General features: G+C 42.5%; 2 protein-coding genes across 2 annotated transcripts; both read right to left on the bottom strand.

The window, feature by feature from the left end:
• Positions 1–2,149: 2,149 nt before the first annotated feature.
• Positions 2,150–13,690, bottom strand: LOC125712216 (prolylcarboxypeptidase (angiotensinase C)). Its single transcript, XM_048982013.1, has 9 exons — positions 13,241–13,690; positions 9,741–9,881; positions 9,531–9,632; positions 8,667–8,848; positions 7,942–8,099; positions 7,659–7,828; positions 4,999–5,163; positions 4,598–4,785; positions 2,150–3,414 (listed from the first exon to the last, which is right to left on the bottom strand). Exons 1-9 carry the CDS (start codon positions 13,406–13,408, stop codon positions 3,210–3,212), a joined length of 1,479 nt encoding a protein of 492 aa, XP_048837970.1. The 5' UTR covers positions 13,409–13,690; the 3' UTR covers positions 2,150–3,209.
• Positions 13,691–14,812: 1,122 nt separating this feature from the next.
• On the bottom strand, positions 14,813–15,450 carry LOC125712220 (thyroid hormone responsive). The gene has a single exon (XM_048982020.1). It carries the CDS (start codon positions 15,357–15,359, stop codon positions 14,949–14,951), a length of 411 nt encoding a protein of 136 aa, XP_048837977.1. The 5' UTR covers positions 15,360–15,450; the 3' UTR covers positions 14,813–14,948.
• Positions 15,451–18,178: the final 2,728 nt, after the last annotated feature.

Here is an 18,178-nt window from a genome sequence, read left to right on the forward strand (position 1 = left end):
GCCCCAAATCGGAACGTAGCAACAGTGCACAAACAAGCTTTTTTCTACACTTTTATGAGTTTTCCCCCCTGAAAAGCAAAGTGTGTGTGTGGGGGGGGATGTTCTGCTACTCTTGCTCTTTCAGTTTTTTGGGGGTCCATATCTATGCAACATTATTTAGTCCGAAAATAGATCTGATGCTTAATCAAAATTACTAATCATTATTCAAGAAATACGTCTTTCAATTCGACTGTGTAATCACTTGATATGGACCCTTATAGAGGTGCTTTGATATCACATAACCAATGTGCTTGACGAGATTAACCGGCATGCCACAGAAAGAAGTTTAACCTTCCAGTCTTTTCCTTCATGAAAGCAACATCCATGAGGTGTGATAGTTTAGCCTGTGCTGCTACCAGTCTATTGTGCTACAGGTGGTCATTGATGGCTAAGGACCTGTGGCAGGGAGTACAGAAAGCAGTCTTTATGACCACAGAAAGGGCGAGGGTGGGGGAGGGCTGGCAGGGACAGGAACTAAACAGCATTGCATTAAAGGGGCCCAAAACATTTTGGTTCATTTGAACTTGTTTATATGTTAATTCCATGAGGCATTGCAGCACATTCTTGGAATAATCATTTCCAGCTCGGAACGTCAAAGAGAAGATATTCAGGTCAATTTCAAATTTTCACTAAAAGAATCCATCCAGCTTAAGATCCGTTTTCAAAGGAATTTCAAATTTAAATTTTTATGAAATCTGCCAAATTACTTATCGCCGCTCACCAGTACACCACGATGAAAATAAAAAAGTGCACTAAACTCAACTGCACACAGAGCAGCGAAATCGCTCAGTGTGTGTTAGTGTGTGGTCTGCTTCTGCAAAGCTGCAGCCTGGTCTCAGCACACAGGTCACGGCGGGTCAGGGCAATACCAATAACAAAATTTGATTGATGGCAGTGTCAGGGGAGAGAAAGGGTGGCAAAATGATCTCTCCAAGTCCTATGAAATGCCACTGGTGGATCCTGGGGTGCCAGCCGATCACCATTTTCATGTTAGCTGTGCGACAAGTACCTACACATTAATCAAATACCACACACACATGAAGACAGAATCATTTTAACCCAACAAACAGAGGCAGCAAGTCTAACAGTGTAACAGTAAGAGCTCACCATTCCCTGAAACACCAACAGAAATTGCTACGGGCATAAAGGTACCACATTCTGTTCATAACTGACTGACACTGAAAATTTAATTTGACCCATGTGAAGAAAGGGGTCACAAACATTCACACAGTAAACCTGAACAGTGCATCACAGCTGGAGAGCATGAAGGGTATCCACACCACACATCTGCATCAACGCCCCCCCCAAACCTTTAGCAATATTAGTAGAGGCGGGGGGGGGTCACCATCGATTGAATATGACCGGTCTTGCAGGTTACCCACGCGGGTCGGGTCATGGCGCTCTGCTGTGGTCACCTCCCACCGGTACCGTTATTGCCTCTCCAAGATTGCATTTTAATTAAACCGCAGGCGTGTGAATGAAAGGAGACATGGGAAACAGGCTGCCACAGAATTTTCTTCATTTTATTATTATTATTGTTATTTTATAAATTTTTTTTACAAACAACTGAAATTTTTTAAATATTTAATGCATGATATCATTATGCCGTTTTGAAACCTTCTGAAAGAGTGAGCCTGGCTACCGATTAGAGACCCAACAGGGTCTAACATTCTCAGTGCTGACAAAAAACGCTACTGAGAGCGAGCCCATTTCAGCCCAATCCAGCCCGCTCAAGAGCTGCCTGTGCTCCCAAACCTGCAAGTACTTTCTCGTGGCCCCAGCATTAAACTGCGCACTCTCGCTTTTTTGCTGAGCCGCATCTTTACGTGGGGTGCAGCTCACGGGGTGGGCCGTTAAAAGTTACTTCCAAGAGAGAAGAGATTCTTTTGTTGGTCAGGCAATGGGCGCACAAAGCTCCTGAAACAATTAGCAGATCCTGGTGTTTCTATTGCTTAATCTTCCCATATCGGATGAGAAGAAGCTCTCACCTTCAGAAAGGCCTGAAGACCACACACCAACTCCGGGTTCATCACTCGCGCTATAACCGCCGCACTACAGTTACTCTGAACGCTACATTTGTGAGGAAAAAATACAATCGATACAAAGCAAATAAAGTACAAGTGTTTAATAATACGGCTAACCAGTCCAGGAAAAAGTGCGCTTTAAAAACATTTCCATTACAATTCAGTTATTCTGTAAAGACTAAAGTTTGGTTTAGTGGTGGGAAAAAACAATAAGCTTTACAAGAGTCGATGACAAGAGCCGAAAGAACTTCACAATGTTGATCTGAAACGAAGCGCTTTTCCCAACATCTGGTTAAAATGTACCAAGTAAGGTCCTCTCCCACGCACTGAGCAGTTTTAATGGTTAATGACTAACTGACCTTCAGTTACCACCAAAGCATAGGTTTCAGATGAGGAGGTGAGGATACCACTTTACATTAACTGCACCTTCATAATGCATATAGATTAGTAACAAACATTATATGATGTGATAAGAAACATCGCAATCACACTAATGTTGTGTTTCTTAATCTAGTCCTTGGGGACCCACAGACAGTCCACATTTTGCTCTCTCCCAGCTCTCAAAAATGGGGACAGTCTGGCAGGGAGCTGGGAGGGAGCAAAAACATGGCCTGTCCGTGGGTTCTCAAGGACCGGGTTGGGAAACACTGATATAATCATAGGATGTTAGTTATTGACGTATATTAAAGCTGTTAAAGTATGTTAGGATGTTAAGGTATACTTACATCTTATGTGTAAATATACATCTTACTTATGAATGTTCTATTAATGCATTATGAAGGTGCAGATAATGTGAAATGTTACCAAGATTTAGTTATTTGATATGATTTTAGAGGAAGCAGTTCAAAGTGTAACACTTGAGCGATCTGGCTCCGGTACTTCATTTCATAATCAACACATCTGCAATGTGCAAATAATTCACCATGAAAACAGGTGAGAGTACAGCCATAGTGATTTCAGTAAACAAATATGGAGTATAGGTTAGTAGAAAACTTCACGCTTGTATAATCAGAAACAGTCACACGTGTGTGAATTCCAGCATCTTAAACTCATTGTTCTGTCAGCAGACACACTTTGGAAAAGCAGCACCGGGCCTAATACCTGAGACCCTGCACACAGCAGGGGTGGAGCTCAGCCCAGGCCTAATCAAGTCATTTCTGCTGCCTCTTTAATCCACTGCTGGATGTACTTCATCTCTAAGGCGCGGGCATAGAGGACTGAGGACGGGTCATAGTTGGTGTTGTAGCGCAGGTCCAGGTGGTGGGCGCCATCGGGGATCACGATGGCTACAAGGCCGCTGGTCAGGTTCTCCATCACCCCGCCACCTGACCACGGGTCCAGCTTTCCATTGCTGGAAGGGATTCAAAGCGGGATGTCAGTGGAATTTTCTGATACCTCGTTTCCACCAACGCAGTGGTGGAACCTGGTGCCAGCTTTTTTCCCCAATCCAGAACTGGTTCACCGCATTTCCACCGCAAAAGAACTGGTTCTGGGTCCGAAAAAAATGGTTCCAGCACAGCACCACAGAAAAGTTGGTCTCAGAATTTGGAACCGAAATGTCAGCGAAAGTGGGATGGGCTGTCGCGTCCAGACCTTCCATGCTGTATACCCAGAAAATTCAATCCATAACCGATATAGTTTTATCTCATTTAACCGATGCCAGCGGTGAAACAACTTTTCAGCTTATTAGAGGAATAACGTTACATTGTATTTCATTCTGTAGAAAATGAAAGATTTACTAAATCTGGCCAGCAAATCAATTACAAATATGTCGCAGGTCGAAAAAGTTAAATATTGCAGAACAAGTGGCAAAGAGATCATAAGGTGGACAGCAAAGTTCACTTTTTAGCAGACTCTAGTATTGCACAATCATTAGAAAGACAGCGGTAAAACAGCAAGTGAAAATAAACTCTCTCGCACACAGACGGGGAGCCTTTATGGAGACAAAATGGATACAGACAGAGAGAGGGCGCGACGAGTCATAGTCGGAATTTTTTTGGTATGGCAGCTTAGAAAAACTTAAAACTGGAAACATCAAAATAAATCCAAAAAAACTGAATTCACATGAGCAGGTTCTCAAAAGGCACTAAGCAAGAAACAGCCCAGCACCAGCACCGGCTCCATGTTGGTGGAAACAAGATAAGAGAGGCAGCCGGCAGGACGGCCACTAATGGCGAACAGGAAGAAACTGTACTTAGTTGCCTGGCTCAATGTGAAGAGAGCAAAATTCATGTCCTGTCACAGTCACGGTTCGGCTGCTTCTCCATCAGCATAATGATAGTAGACAGTGCGTTTTTATAGACCTCATACAAGCTGATGGCTGTTTCCAAACCCCCCCCCTCAGAGTCAACCTGCAGGCAGAGAAACCCTCACCTGCCAATATTAAGTTGTACTTAAGAAAACCATTTTTTTAATAAATAAGAGACAAAACATACCCATTAAAAAAACCTTTAAATATTCAAATGTAGTAAAATTTATTGCGGAGATGAGTCAGTCACCTTTTATGAAATGCTACCTAATTGCTATCTACTTACCTGAAGATTATGTTGCTGTGGGAATTAATCTGTTTTCCCCCGTACATAACAACGGCCCAGTCGGCACGTGGTCTCACTCCAAACTGTTTGTAGCATTCCTCCGAAAAAGCTTTGAAATCCCAAGGCTGGGGCTCAAACATGTCCTGGACACCATCGGTACACATCGGCATCACCATCTCTGTGCAAGCCTGCACACAATGACAGATACACAGAGGAAACACAGAGAATCAAGCATAAACAAGTTAACGACGATGAAAAATTCCAAGCAAATGCTGTCTTGAGTTACAATGCAAGATTCTGTGTTGACTATGCAAAAATATGTCTAATACACAGTGAATAAAGTAAAAGTAACCACTGTAACTAAACAAGATGCAGGTCTGTCCAGGTTCTATGTGGCATACCTGATAGTACCAGCCAATGTAGCCCAAATTGCCAGTGGCAGTCTGGGAAATGTCAAGACAAGCTGCTTCACCGGTATAGTTGTAGTACACCCTGACTGCCTGGAAGATCTCCTGCAGGAGGAGTCTGTCTGGCAATGAAGCGTTCCTCAGATGTGTGCAGACCACCTGGAGACACAAGACCCAAAATGGAGAGGTGAAGCAGGAAGACAAGGTGCTGGGCAGCCACAGCTGAGTTTAAGGACAGACTGCAGCGGCAAGCAAAACGGTGGGTGAGACCATCAGTCTCCTCCAGCTCATATCTAGTTCCAGGATGGCAACACTGACTGGACGCACAGCTACTGCCTTGGCAATTTACTTGATTTTGTACGATACTCATGCAGTTTCCAAACGACTGTGCATAACCTGTCATTCAGAAAAGGGGCATTTCAAAACAACTCGGACAGTTTTGAAAATAAATCCCTGCTTGTTTTCTAAGGAGCATACTGTTCTAAACAAACATTTGCTGTACAAATCACAGACCAGAATGAAAAGGCAGACATTCATTCGTTAAATTATTCATATTATTGTTTGCAAATGTGCGGCCAATGCACTGGTGTGCTTAACAGAGACTGGCCTCTTCAGCTGTGCCAGCCCAAACTGTTTACACGCCCCTCTAGCCACTCCTGACGGCGCTCGGGGATCACACCCCATCTTCCTAAGCGGAAACCCAACCGACGATTAGCATTTGAAATTCAGACCCGATTCTTGAGAGCACTTGATGTTCGCAAACACGACAGGACGTGCCAACGTTCTGGCCAGGAGACTGGCGAGGGAAGGAGCCCCAGCTTCTCCCTTTATGGTTCTTGCTTTAGCGTCATTCTGGTAGTTTCCATGGTCCTTGATACGGCTGTCGTTTGTTGTTGTGGCGACACTCTGCGTTGCGGCCATTTTTTCCGCCTTCTTTGGGGGGCAGCTGTTATTGGGCGCACTGTGAGAACTCGAGAGGCTCTGCTCAAAGGCAGGACTGTCACCCTGGTGGGGCCAAATCTGTCACTATGGCTTTTGTCCAAAGTTTGCAGAGGCGGCGGTGGCCAGTGGGAGAGGAACAGCCACAGACATGTCCGACTGGTGATTTACACCGTGGAGAGGGGGGGAGAAGCGCAAGGGCTCTCTACAGCATCTTCCATCTACTTTTCAGATAGGATTAGGCTTATACATTGAGCTCTGCCAACAGATTTCCCCCCTCTAAATCCTCAATACCCCCTTCTCACAGTCACTCAGATAATCACATTAGCTTTGTCATTAAAAAGGTCCTTTTTGCATCCACTGCCTAAACTGCTTAAACCACCCAAAGGGGTCGCATACATTACTGCAACCCAGACAGACAGCTGAAAATGACCATTTTGCGTTTGCCATTCCTAAACTCTTCACCAGGTTTGCAAAGAGCTAAGAGAACACAGTGAAATCTCATTATGTGCAAAATACACCAACACATCCCTGTACAAGCTCCTGGGGAACATCAGGCATCTCAAATAAACATGGTGACAAAATCCACAGTGAGCCCTACAGACATGCCGACAAAAGGCTCCAAGACACTGGAAGTCCATGATGCATGCATATGGAGCATATGACCTCAGTCACATACTGACATTTCAGCCTCAACGTGTTGGAAAAGAGAGCAAAAAATCCAACCCCCAACCCCACATACAGACACAGCACCAAGAGGGACACTTTTTTTTTTTTTAGCCAAAAGAAAAATACGAAAGTATGAAAAAACGATTGATAATCTGCTAAACAGCCGCTGTTAAAAGTAAGACAGGGAGAGGGCTGCTGATTAGTACAGCTGATCATCGTTTCTGTGTCTCTGTGGGAAACAATCGATCGGCGGGCTGGATTTAATTACGATTTTTAAAAATGTTGCAGACTGCCTAAAGCGGTGGTTCACAAACTATATGGTAAGCCCTTCCTGCGTGCCATCATTATAACCGACATTTACAGAGACAGATACCTACCTTAAATATATATATATGACAAAAACATAGGCTAGAAGGCTGAGCCGAAAGCCAAATAATAAATCTCTGTTATCTTGCTTTGTGTGCAGCCTAAGTGTACTTCTCGACAAAGACAATAATCGGCGGTTAGTCACTGTCAGAAACCCAACAACCGGGTCACCAGACTGATATCACTGATTACCGAAAATATCGTCATATTGTCCAGCCCTACTATGGAACACAAAAAAAAAAATCCACAAGTTAGTGGTTGCCACTAAACATACCATCATATTCCTTATTTTCTAACACCCAAGTTCATACGTAATTACTGTCAAAATCATCACGTAAATGTTTACAACTAATGAGAGCATTTTACAAAAGGGAGATCCTGCACATTCTCTACTTTTAATCAACAAACTCCAAGTTCTCTAGATGAAGAACACTGACCTCACTCCCGTATCACTCAGATAAGAATACATGCATGTCAAGACCAGAGACCTTGCATTTCATTGAAGAAAATGTCTTTATAACACCCCTCCTGGTGACCGTACATATGACATATTTTAATATTAAAGATAATACATCATATTAATAAATATATGAAAGGTTGGGACAGATGAGCAGATATTTTTGCAGTAAGCGTTTGCAACTACTATCGCTATGTCTACGATGAGATTCTGCTGAGATTACCTGGATGGGCCACCTTGGGAGGGGCTGCAGAAAGTTGGCTTCATATGGGTAGTTGACCATGGCCAAATTCACCCAGGTTTCCTGCAGCCAGGCCTTGAACATCAGCATGTCCTGCTTCTTCAGTGGAGAGCACATGCTGAATTCATTGGAGAGCCAAGTCAGACCATCATCTATGCAAAGGGAAGGAGATGAAGAACGGGACAGTGAGAACAGAGACAAAATTCTCTACCAGACTGCTGCGCACTATATATTAAATATAAAAGTATTTATTAACATCTCATACCTGTGGAAGAAACATTGTCAATTGACGACCAAGACTTTCTGATGCTCTCAGAGCAATCAACGCCATAACTGGTGAAATCGTCAGTGACGATTTTGTAGAAGACACCACAGCTCGTCATGTTGGTGAACTGCCAGATGGGGGCAGAGGCAGCCAGAGCCCTGTAATACACAGAGGCGGAGTCCCAGTTCAGGGGCTACACCCTTCCAAGGCTACATTTGGATACTGAATGCCTGACAGTGGTGCGACAAGGCTGTCCCATTTCGAAGGCTCATTCAAATGCATCTAGAAATGTGTCCATCATTATCAGTGTCGTGAAGGACCTGATGGATCCTTCGCAACCCAACATATCCCAAAATTCTTTGCGCAGAGATAAAGTGGGTGTGTCCTGGTTAAGCAGTATGAGCGGGGCTTTGTGACTCAACTGAACAGCTGGTGACAGCCAGACTATCCTATTTGGCAACGCTTTCCATTCGCCCTTACAAAAGAACACAGCCTACAAAGACTTTGCCTTCTTAGACTGCGTCCTTGGAAGGATGCAGCTCCTGAATTCAGATACAGCTAGAATATGTCTACAAGGGTTTGCTTTTCAAAATACAACTACAGTTTGTATTGTCATATCTCCATGTTTTTAATAGAAAAATGCAGGATGACTCAGATTTAGAAGCTATGAAAATGGAGACTGAATTACAAAATCCGTGAAAGTTTGAATCCCTGTAGTATCTCACCCCACCACCAGATGGGGATACTTCATCCTCATCCAGGCTGAAAGCATCCCCCCATAGGAGCCTCCGATGGCCACTACAGGACTCTTGGCGGCTCCAGGCACCACAGTCTTCAGGTGCTGGATAAGCACTGCAAAGTCTGCTAGGGCTTGCTCAGATGTTAGATAGTTCAGATGCTTGGGACTCTGTATCAGAAAGAACAGAAGAACCCAATGCTGCTTCTGCTTAATGGAAATGAGCAAAAGAGGCAAGACTTCCCAGGGCACTGAGAGGCAGAGTACCACGGCTTGTGGCCTCAAAACCTCAGACAGCCAAAACTCAAGTGGCAATCATCCCTTCACAGAATCCAGTCATCAATTCTGTTTTTTTGTCAGACAATTTGGTCTGTGCCTCACTGTTTTAACATCCGGTACGAAGATGGACTAACTCTAGCATAACTCTTAATTACCCTTCTGTTAATTCTGACCATGATTTTGCATATTTAATTTTTTTTAATGTATGCTTTTAAGCAGAAAAAGCTAAAAGATGAATGTGACAAAATTCTTGACTCCCAGAATTCATCACTTCAGCACCTAGAGATTTAAATAATTCATAGATTCTGAAAAATTGGTTTATGATAATAAACTGACATTCACTTTCAATCTGACATCCAAATGAGAATCAAGTGAAAGAATGTGTGGCCTTTTATTTCAAAGTTGGTGCTACATTTAGATGGAAATGCTGTAGAAGACCAAACAAAGGTCACTAATTAAGGGGTTGGCATGCTCCACGGTCCCTCAGGACCTATTTGCGAGCAACAGCCCAGGGGAATTAAGCAGAAATGTAGCAGCAGCAGAAGACGACGCCGAAACCACTTTCATTACTCACGCTATAAGACTCTTTTCCAAATGGCAAAGACTCGCCATAGTACCGATGTTCTGCAAACACCAACATGGCACCCAGTTCCTCAGCAACATCCCACATGAAACCCTGCACACAGATCAATAAGAATAAGAGTCATGGTCCCCCACATCAAATTTACCGATAATATCTTAGCATGCATACTTCAGATTTCATCAAAGCATTTTAAATTATTACTGTATTGTTGCAGAACCAAGTAATGTCTCCTTCATTCCCAGTGTAGAACAGGATCGGGCCACCAATCTGATGCCAGTGCTGATCATTGACAAGATATCTCTGCTTGAAGGTGCCGTCCTCAAAAAATCCAAAGTGATCAATCTGTAAAGACATACATGTGCTTATCGACTGAGTGAGGTGCTGGAAAAACAACTGCAAAATAGAAACAGCAGTAATTCTGGTGGGAACTTTCGTTTCAAATGAAAATCGGTAAATAGTAGCACGCAAATCTTCTAGAAAAAAAAAAGCTGTTAATTTCAGCAAAGCACAAGGACATTGCTCCTTTACATGAGGAGCGAAGACGTTTTCCAGCCGTTTCTGCTCACATACAATACTAATATGTGGAGATAAGAGAATCTACAGGAGATCAACCACACATCGCGTGTGGAGGGTGATCTGAAGGGCTCTGGCTCTGCTCCACCCCAGCACTGTGAATAGACAAGCTTTGGGTTGGATGAGAGAATAATTAGCCTCAATTTGTATTAAAACCCAGAGCCAGTTTCAGGGATGCCACATTAGTTCCAGTTTAGCAGAGTGCAGTGATCGCTTTTCATCGATCTCTGGTGCTTGCAGTGAATCTCTCCTGCTCACCACATGCTCTCTTTCTCCAATCATTTTTTTTTTTGGGGGGGGGGGGGGGGGGGGGGGGGGATTGATTGAGGCCATAACTCCAGATAACAGAAAGGGTTAGCCACTGAAGACTTGTCCCTCTACTTGAAACATACCCTACTGTCTATAGGGAAAGCCACTCCCCCCCCCCCCAGACCCCATCCCAGTCCCTTCTCCACAGCATCCAACAAGTCCAGCCTTTTTTATGAGCCAACCCCAACAAAAACATTCTCAGACTTGAATGTGCTCATTCTTCCTCCCACCCCCATCAATCTCTGGCACCGAGTCAATGCCTCATGGAAACCTTGAAGCCACTTTGGGGAGACCTTCCATCTACTGATCAAAGCAACAGCCCTGTCGTGCAGAAAAGAAAATGCCAAGAACATCAAAAAAATAAAAAAAATCAGGCCCACTTTACGTCCCCCCCCCCCCCCCTCGCCAAGGGCACCTTTAGGGGTGCTATCTTAAGTCTTATGTCACCAATTTCCGCTGGTCTGGAAACAGGGACTCCTAGGAACAATGTCTGGAACATTCTGCAGGATTATCTATGGTCACATTCAAGCCGACTGCAAGTCATTTCACAACAGCGCTCAACTGATGATTTAATTAATGTAGCACTCTACTCAAAGGATAAGAGATTTTCACTACAATTGCAATGCAGAAATGACATACAATTGTAACAGTTAAGGAACTAAATAATGCTTTTAATGACATTTCTATTAAAAACATTTGAATAAAAAGCACACATTCAGCTACAAAAAAACTGTGAAAAATGAAATAAGTAGAGTTTCTATGCTACAAAACAACCCAGTATATGGTTCCTATTTAATGGATTCTTCTTTGTAGCTGCTCTGTGTGAGGGAAAGGACTGTGGCCTGCAGATATTTGTGCTCACAGCTAGACAATGCCACCATGTGGCCGATAATGGTAATAGTCCTTAACATTGTAAGAACTGGCAAGGGGCCTTTAACACTGTCAAAGTACAGTAAATGGCATTGCCAAAACCAGAGGGTGAAAGTTCAGGTTCAGAAAGTACAAATCCAAACCAAGATTGGTTTTCAACCAACCAGTTGAGCATAAAAACTCATATTCACAGAGTATTAAATTGGTTGGTTGAAACAAAACCAATGTCTGGATTTGTATTTTCTGGCAAAAACACCCAAAAGCGTTTCACTGTCAGAAACAAATAATGCTTCTGCATTCTAGTTTCTTGGTGCCCGAGTGTGTGGGCGGCAAATTAATTGGCATGTTCACAGCAGAAAATCACTAAATAGATTTAGAATAATACCTTTTCAAAAAATAAGATAGCTGAAACTCCATAAATATGGTATGGATGGAATTGGTAGTGATAATGATCCTAAAGGCCTGGAAGTAAAGGCTTCTACTCAGCCTCAACAAAACAGTTACAATAGTCGCCAAAATTGTGGAAACGCTTCCAATTTTTAGAGATTGCAGAACTTTATACAACTGATGCTCCAGTTACTTATTTAATTGTCCAGGGTACATTATTTGTAAAACCATACATTGCATGATTATAAAATCTCCAGAATTCAGGAGTTTCACTACAAAATCAGTCTTTAAAGGTTTATTCTACACTGTTGAGGATGCAGCCTTCTTTACCAGCACAGCTAAATCAGGACTTCCTTTGCTACTCAAGCCAACAGGAAATCTAAGCAATGGGTGCTAAAAAACGTACACGGTCTTAAATTTCCTCCTGAACCTACAACTGGGTAAGGGTGTGTGAAGCATCTGTAAAAACACTTGGTAGCCAGAGTCAAAAATCTGAATATTCATATAAAAAAATTAAAATGTTTAAATAAATGTGACTAACTAGGAATCATCCTTGATGTCATAGGCCAGTTCTAAGTACTAGAAATATAGACATCAACAACAGCTTTCCTTTTGTTGTTCTATTTTAAAGGGGAAAAGGTGTAAGAGAAAAGCAAAGTCAAAAACACAACGGTTAGTGACGCCCCAAGCGTGCCCCAAGTCACCACCGAATCCATCAGACAGCAGAAGCACTCAGTGGAAACACCATCTCATCGCAGCATTTCACTGAATGTGTTTAAACATGCTTAAAACAGTATGGTCAATTACGAAGTATACCGAAACTACTGCAGCACACAACTGTACGTTTTAACAGTTATCAGGACCATAACAGGTCTCACTAGGGCAGCCCGCCAGCGGGGATATCCGTTTGCAAGCTGGCCAACACTTAATGTCTTTCCCAGTCTCCCTGCTGGCAGCAAGGAGGAAATAATGATTATCTGCAACACAATACAGATCTACAGTAATGACTTCATTATATAGTGAGGAGGTGGAAGACTCCTGCACGCAGCCTCGATGAGTCAAGTACTATCTACAACAATCAAGTAAAAGTGTGTAATTTACATACAATAATTGTTACTCATTTGCTCGAAGATTGATTCGGTTGAAAGTGCATGCTGAATAGTGAAACCTTTGCATATGATCAGTTAATAATTGTACATCCACCTACCCTCAGTCTTCCTTCTGTCGGTTTCCCTATATCTATACCATGTAACTGGGCTCTTTTATTTAAAAAAACCCTAAAGGTCAGGGATAAGGATGTGAGAATGTAACGTTCATTTTATAAATGTCCGCACTATTACGCTAATATGGACAGAGAAGGTCGCACGATCTAACAGCCTCCTGATTTCATGCACCAAGGTTCCCCCATACAGACATGAACGAAAGAAGGAAGGTTGTCCTCCAAACTCAATCGTCACAATAACATTTTAAACTACCGTAATAAACAAGAAACCCAAAATTTAACCGTAATACATTAACATAAAAAACGTACGCAAACTTTCAGCTGCAGTAAAGAAACTTACCTTCTGGTCGAAGTATTTGGTTACGTAGGATACAGCGCTCGCGACAGGCAAATTCGTGGCAACATGTCTGGACAAGAGCTGGGATTTTAAAGTTTGTACATTTAAGAAGCAAAAAAGAAGCAGTACGACAAGGACCCCCCAAATGGAGGGCGCACGTTGGGGTGTCATCGGACACGGAATGAAGCAGAAAAAAAGAGGAAGAAAGAGAGAGGAAGAGACCTGTCACAAGTTACACGTGATAACAAGCATCTTAAAGCCAGCAGGCAGCCCGTGGAGCGCCGAGGCACGCGCAGACAAGCCCGGCCCATTAAAGCTACAAATGTACCAACAAACCATCAACATAAAAAACAGTTCTTAAACGTGAGCAGTGAAAACTAATAGCTTACAAAAAAAAGAATAAAAACATGAACCTGTCACCTGATCTAAAGCTTTTTTTTCTGTGTGTCGTCACACTTTAGAGGCGTGGCGTCACTTCGAAATCGAGTATGGCGTCTTTCGGTGCATGACGGGATATCCCAGCACAAACCCAGGATGGGCGGGGACGCTAGTCTACTAACAAGGCTCAGTTACACCTGTAACGAGACAGATTCCTCCTTATTTCATATGTACTAGTCAAGTGTTTCTGTTGTGACTTATGCCGTGTCACATATTTAAAATAGAAGTTTGTTTGTTTAGTCATTTTGAACATAATAATGGCCATTTTTAAATTACAATGTGTTCGATTTTTTTAATGAAATAAAATGCCTGTATGTGCATTAGCAACACTGCTATATTAATGTGTATTGGGTTATAGCTTGTAACATCTTTCACACAGGATTCCTGAACAGTTTTTTTTGGAATGTCCTTAAGAGCAGATCGAATTTTATTATGCTTCTCTCACTGGAGTTCAGGATCCCTGTTAAAAAATGTTCATTTCAGCTGGATTCCTTTTTCACCCAATATTAAACGATTACAGGCCCTTACCTGTAACCGCAAGAAAGTGATTATAATGCATGTTTACATAAAAGTAAATAATTATGAAATACAGTTTTTTTTGTTTTGGTTGCTGTTTGAAAGAGTTGACTTACAAATCGTGAAAATATCAGCGAAACATTGTTATTTATCTTGATGAAATTTAGGTATCAGTCCTTGCACCGGTTCTTCATAAAATCATTGCATCATTGGTAAACAATGCAGGACCCCATGGATAACTTTATTAGAGAGATTTGATTAGTTGCCAGTATTTTCACTTGGGGTTTTTCTACTCATTATAATGAAATTTGCTTAACTCTGTAAAATAGTCCATTGAGAAGCATGAAATGCCCTTTAACAGGGAAATTGTCTCATCAGTAGACACCCTCTCCAGAGCTTTGGTTGTTCAGTTAAGTACTTTAATTTCAGCTATATCCCAGCAGGACTTGTTGGTGATTCCGTTTAACCTGCTGGTATAAATTGAGTTCAGCCCCAGCCACTGAAAGTTAGGTTCTTAAATCCTTTTATGTTACATATATCTTACTTTTTTAATGCAGCTGCTTATTAAACTTGTATGAGTAGTCTCAGAAAGGCTAAGAAATAGCAGGATTGCCAACAAACTTTATTCCCCAAAGCACCTTTATTCAGTCTGATAGGAGCAGCTGTTGTTATCCTTCTAATATATTCAAGAACCTGTTTCAAATTACACTAATGGATCACTTCCAAGGTTCTTCTCCTCAGGCTTTCTTGGGTCATCCTAGTTTGTGAGTCCCACAATGTCCAGGTATTTTGCAGTGACAGCCTGCGACTTCTTGGTGAGGTTGCCCATGACTGAGAGGAGCCCCTTCAGGTGGAAATGGAAGACAGCCTCTGGTTCTGTCTCCAGCAGCGGCTCCAGTGTTCTGTCGAGGGCTTGGTGGGCCTTGACTCTGTGGTCGTCCACGAGCACTAGGCCACTCTCCACCACGGCCTGGATGGCCTTGAGCCTAAGATAGCACTCGTAGAGGTCGCCGTCTGCTGCTGCCTGGTCCGGATCCTCCTCACAAAGCACCTCCCGCAGTAGGCTGGGCAGCATGACTGTCTGCTCCATGTCCTGCACTGCAGTGCTGTAGCACCTCAGCGCCTGGAGCACGCAGCTCCTGGCCAACTTGCCCTCGGCGGACTGCATGCTACCTGGTGTTTCGATGTTGGGTAGGACAAGTGGTAGCAGGTTGATGTTTTGAACCGAGGCCTGGTTGCAGTGCAGGACCTAGACAGAGGATGGAGGTAGATATATAGTGCTAGCCTGAGTCGGACGATCACGTTGCTTGTGCAATTAGATCCAGGGGGTGTGATTGGCACTAGGTCCTACACAGACCTTGACATGGTGGATAGGAGGGGCAGGGCAGGGAGTCTGCTGACACGAAGTGTTGACTCAGATCAGCCCATTTGTTTGGGAGGTTAGACACAACCTCTGTGCCAGAAGGCCAGCTGTCATGCATAACTTTATATTGCTATGCTCCACATGTGAACATGCCGCATAATTTTCGTTATTTATGACAATTTTGTAACTTTCCAACATGTTTTTATTAAAATAATCATTTTGCATGGGATTGCATGATCCATGTTTTGCAAAAATATCAGCAGTATCTTAAGTATCACAACCAAGAGAAAATATGAAGGAATTAATCTGTTACATGTATACATGTTTACTATGCAACCTATACCATTTTTAATAATTATTTTTGTTGTGGAGAAGTGTAGTGTGTGTGTGTGTGTGTGTGTATATATATACACACACATATATATATATATATATATATATATATATATATACACACACACACACATATATATATATATATATATATATATATATATATATATATATATATATATATATATATATATATATACACACAAACACGCACACAGTAATTATAAAAATAAATCCCATTTAAAAAGAGGAAAGTGATAAAATGAAAATGAATGGAGGGTGTTAAATGGTATAGGTGTACAGTTGCTCCCAGCATATCATATTCATGATTGCATCTAGCATGTACCTAATGCTGCTTCTGGTGAACAGCACTCACATACACACTAAGATGGGGGCCCTGCTGATGAGAAAGAACAGTATAGGGTGCAGCCTTGCATTTCTCCAGATATAATATCACAAGGCCCCAAACTGTATGAAATCATTGGCTAGAACGCATCATTAAATATTTAATTGTTTCCAACTTTAGAAACATCATCAGATCACTTACACACATTGAACTTGTCAATGGGATATTAGATTTCCACTAATGATATTCTCTTCTTTGCGAAATTCAAAAGCAAATGCATCGTACCTCATTGTGACACTGTCACCTGGAATCTGGGGACATCTACAGTACTGAAAATAATTTGTTTTTTAACAAGATAATGACCCTAAGCACAGCTCGAGGTTATGTAGTATTATCCTGTGAAACAGGAAAGAGACTGAGTACTGTGCTAGACGACCTGGCCCCCACAATCCCCCCTGACCTATACCCTTTAGAGCTAGTTTGTGATGAGTTGGATCAAAGAGTAAGAGCAAGGAATGCAACTTGTGTCCAGAACCTTCAGGACTGTAGGAAAAGCATTCCAGGTGGGTACATCTAGAAGCTGTTTTTATTGAAGAGGCTAAAGTTTGCAAATATTTGTAAGAATTCTCTTGGTCATTCGCCAAGAATTCGCCAAGGTTATTCGCCTTATTATAAAGGCCTCGATACAACACCTAAAATAGAGACAAAAGCATTAAAATCAGGTGTGTCCAGACGTTTGGCTGGTGCTGTATGTGGCAAGGTTGGCCTGTTGGTCTGGCACTGCTGGAGTGGCTCACCTCTATTGGGCCTTTGTTGATTTTTAACAATATACTCATTCAGAGGCTCAGCAAGCTGGTTTATATAAAACGTTCGTCTGGAGTGTAATGAACTGCCTGAACACAGTAAGTCAAATACTTTTATTACTGGCGGAGCTCAGGTAGAGTGGTCAGACTTCAAGTCCATCTCGGTCAGCTTGTCAAGGATTAGGCAACAGTAAAGGGTCATTATCTAATTCTTATCTGACCAAACTTTGCACAAACTTTGCTGCATCCCGTGCTAACCTCACCTCATTCGCTCTTATTATGATGAAACAAGCGCAAACTGCTATGCTGACAAACAAGGGCGGAGCTAGAAGCTCTGGCTCCTCTGACAAAAGGTCACCTTGAGTCCCCTGCAATAGGCGGTAGGCACTTACTGATGACGCCATTTCCCCATGACAAAATTTGCTGCTTAGTGGATATCTATCCATCCATTTTCTGAAACCACTTATCCTATTCAGGGCTGAAGGGGATCTGGAGCCTAGGGGCACAAGGCGAAGAACAACTGAGGATGTGGCAATCAGCCCATAGCACACTAATACACCAGTCTCCCACACATGCACACCTATGGGTGTAACTCCAATTAGCCTCAACATGTTTTTATACTGTGAGGGGAAACCAGAGTACCTGGATGACAACATGCAAACTCCACACATACAGTATATGGAACTCTGGCAGGGGCTCAAAACCTGGTCCCAGAAGAGTGAGGCAATAGTGCTAAACACTGCACAATTGTGCCTCCCCATACCGGGGGTCATCATAACGCTTTTAATCCTATATACTGCATGATAAAAAAAAAAAAATCATACCACGTCCCAGACATTCCACAAACGGAAAGTCTCAACTTATCTTTACGCTGACTACGCTTACCTTTAGGCTAACTACGCTTACCTTTAAGCTAACTACACTTACCTTTAGGCTAACTACGCTTACCTTTAAGCTAACTACACTTACCTTTAGGCTGACTACACTTACTTTTAGGCTAACTACGCTTACCTTTAAGCTAACTACGCTTACCTTTAGGCTAACTATGCTTACCTTTAGGCTGACTACGCTTACCTTTACTCTGACTACGCTTACCTTTATGCTCTCTTAAACTTTAAGCCCTCTTAAAGTTTATTTCAGTT

This window comes from Brienomyrus brachyistius, chromosome 17, assembly GCF_023856365.1.
Source record: "Brienomyrus brachyistius isolate T26 chromosome 17, BBRACH_0.4, whole genome shotgun sequence".
NCBI classification, from domain to species: Eukaryota; Metazoa; Chordata; class Actinopteri; order Osteoglossiformes; family Mormyridae; genus Brienomyrus; species Brienomyrus brachyistius.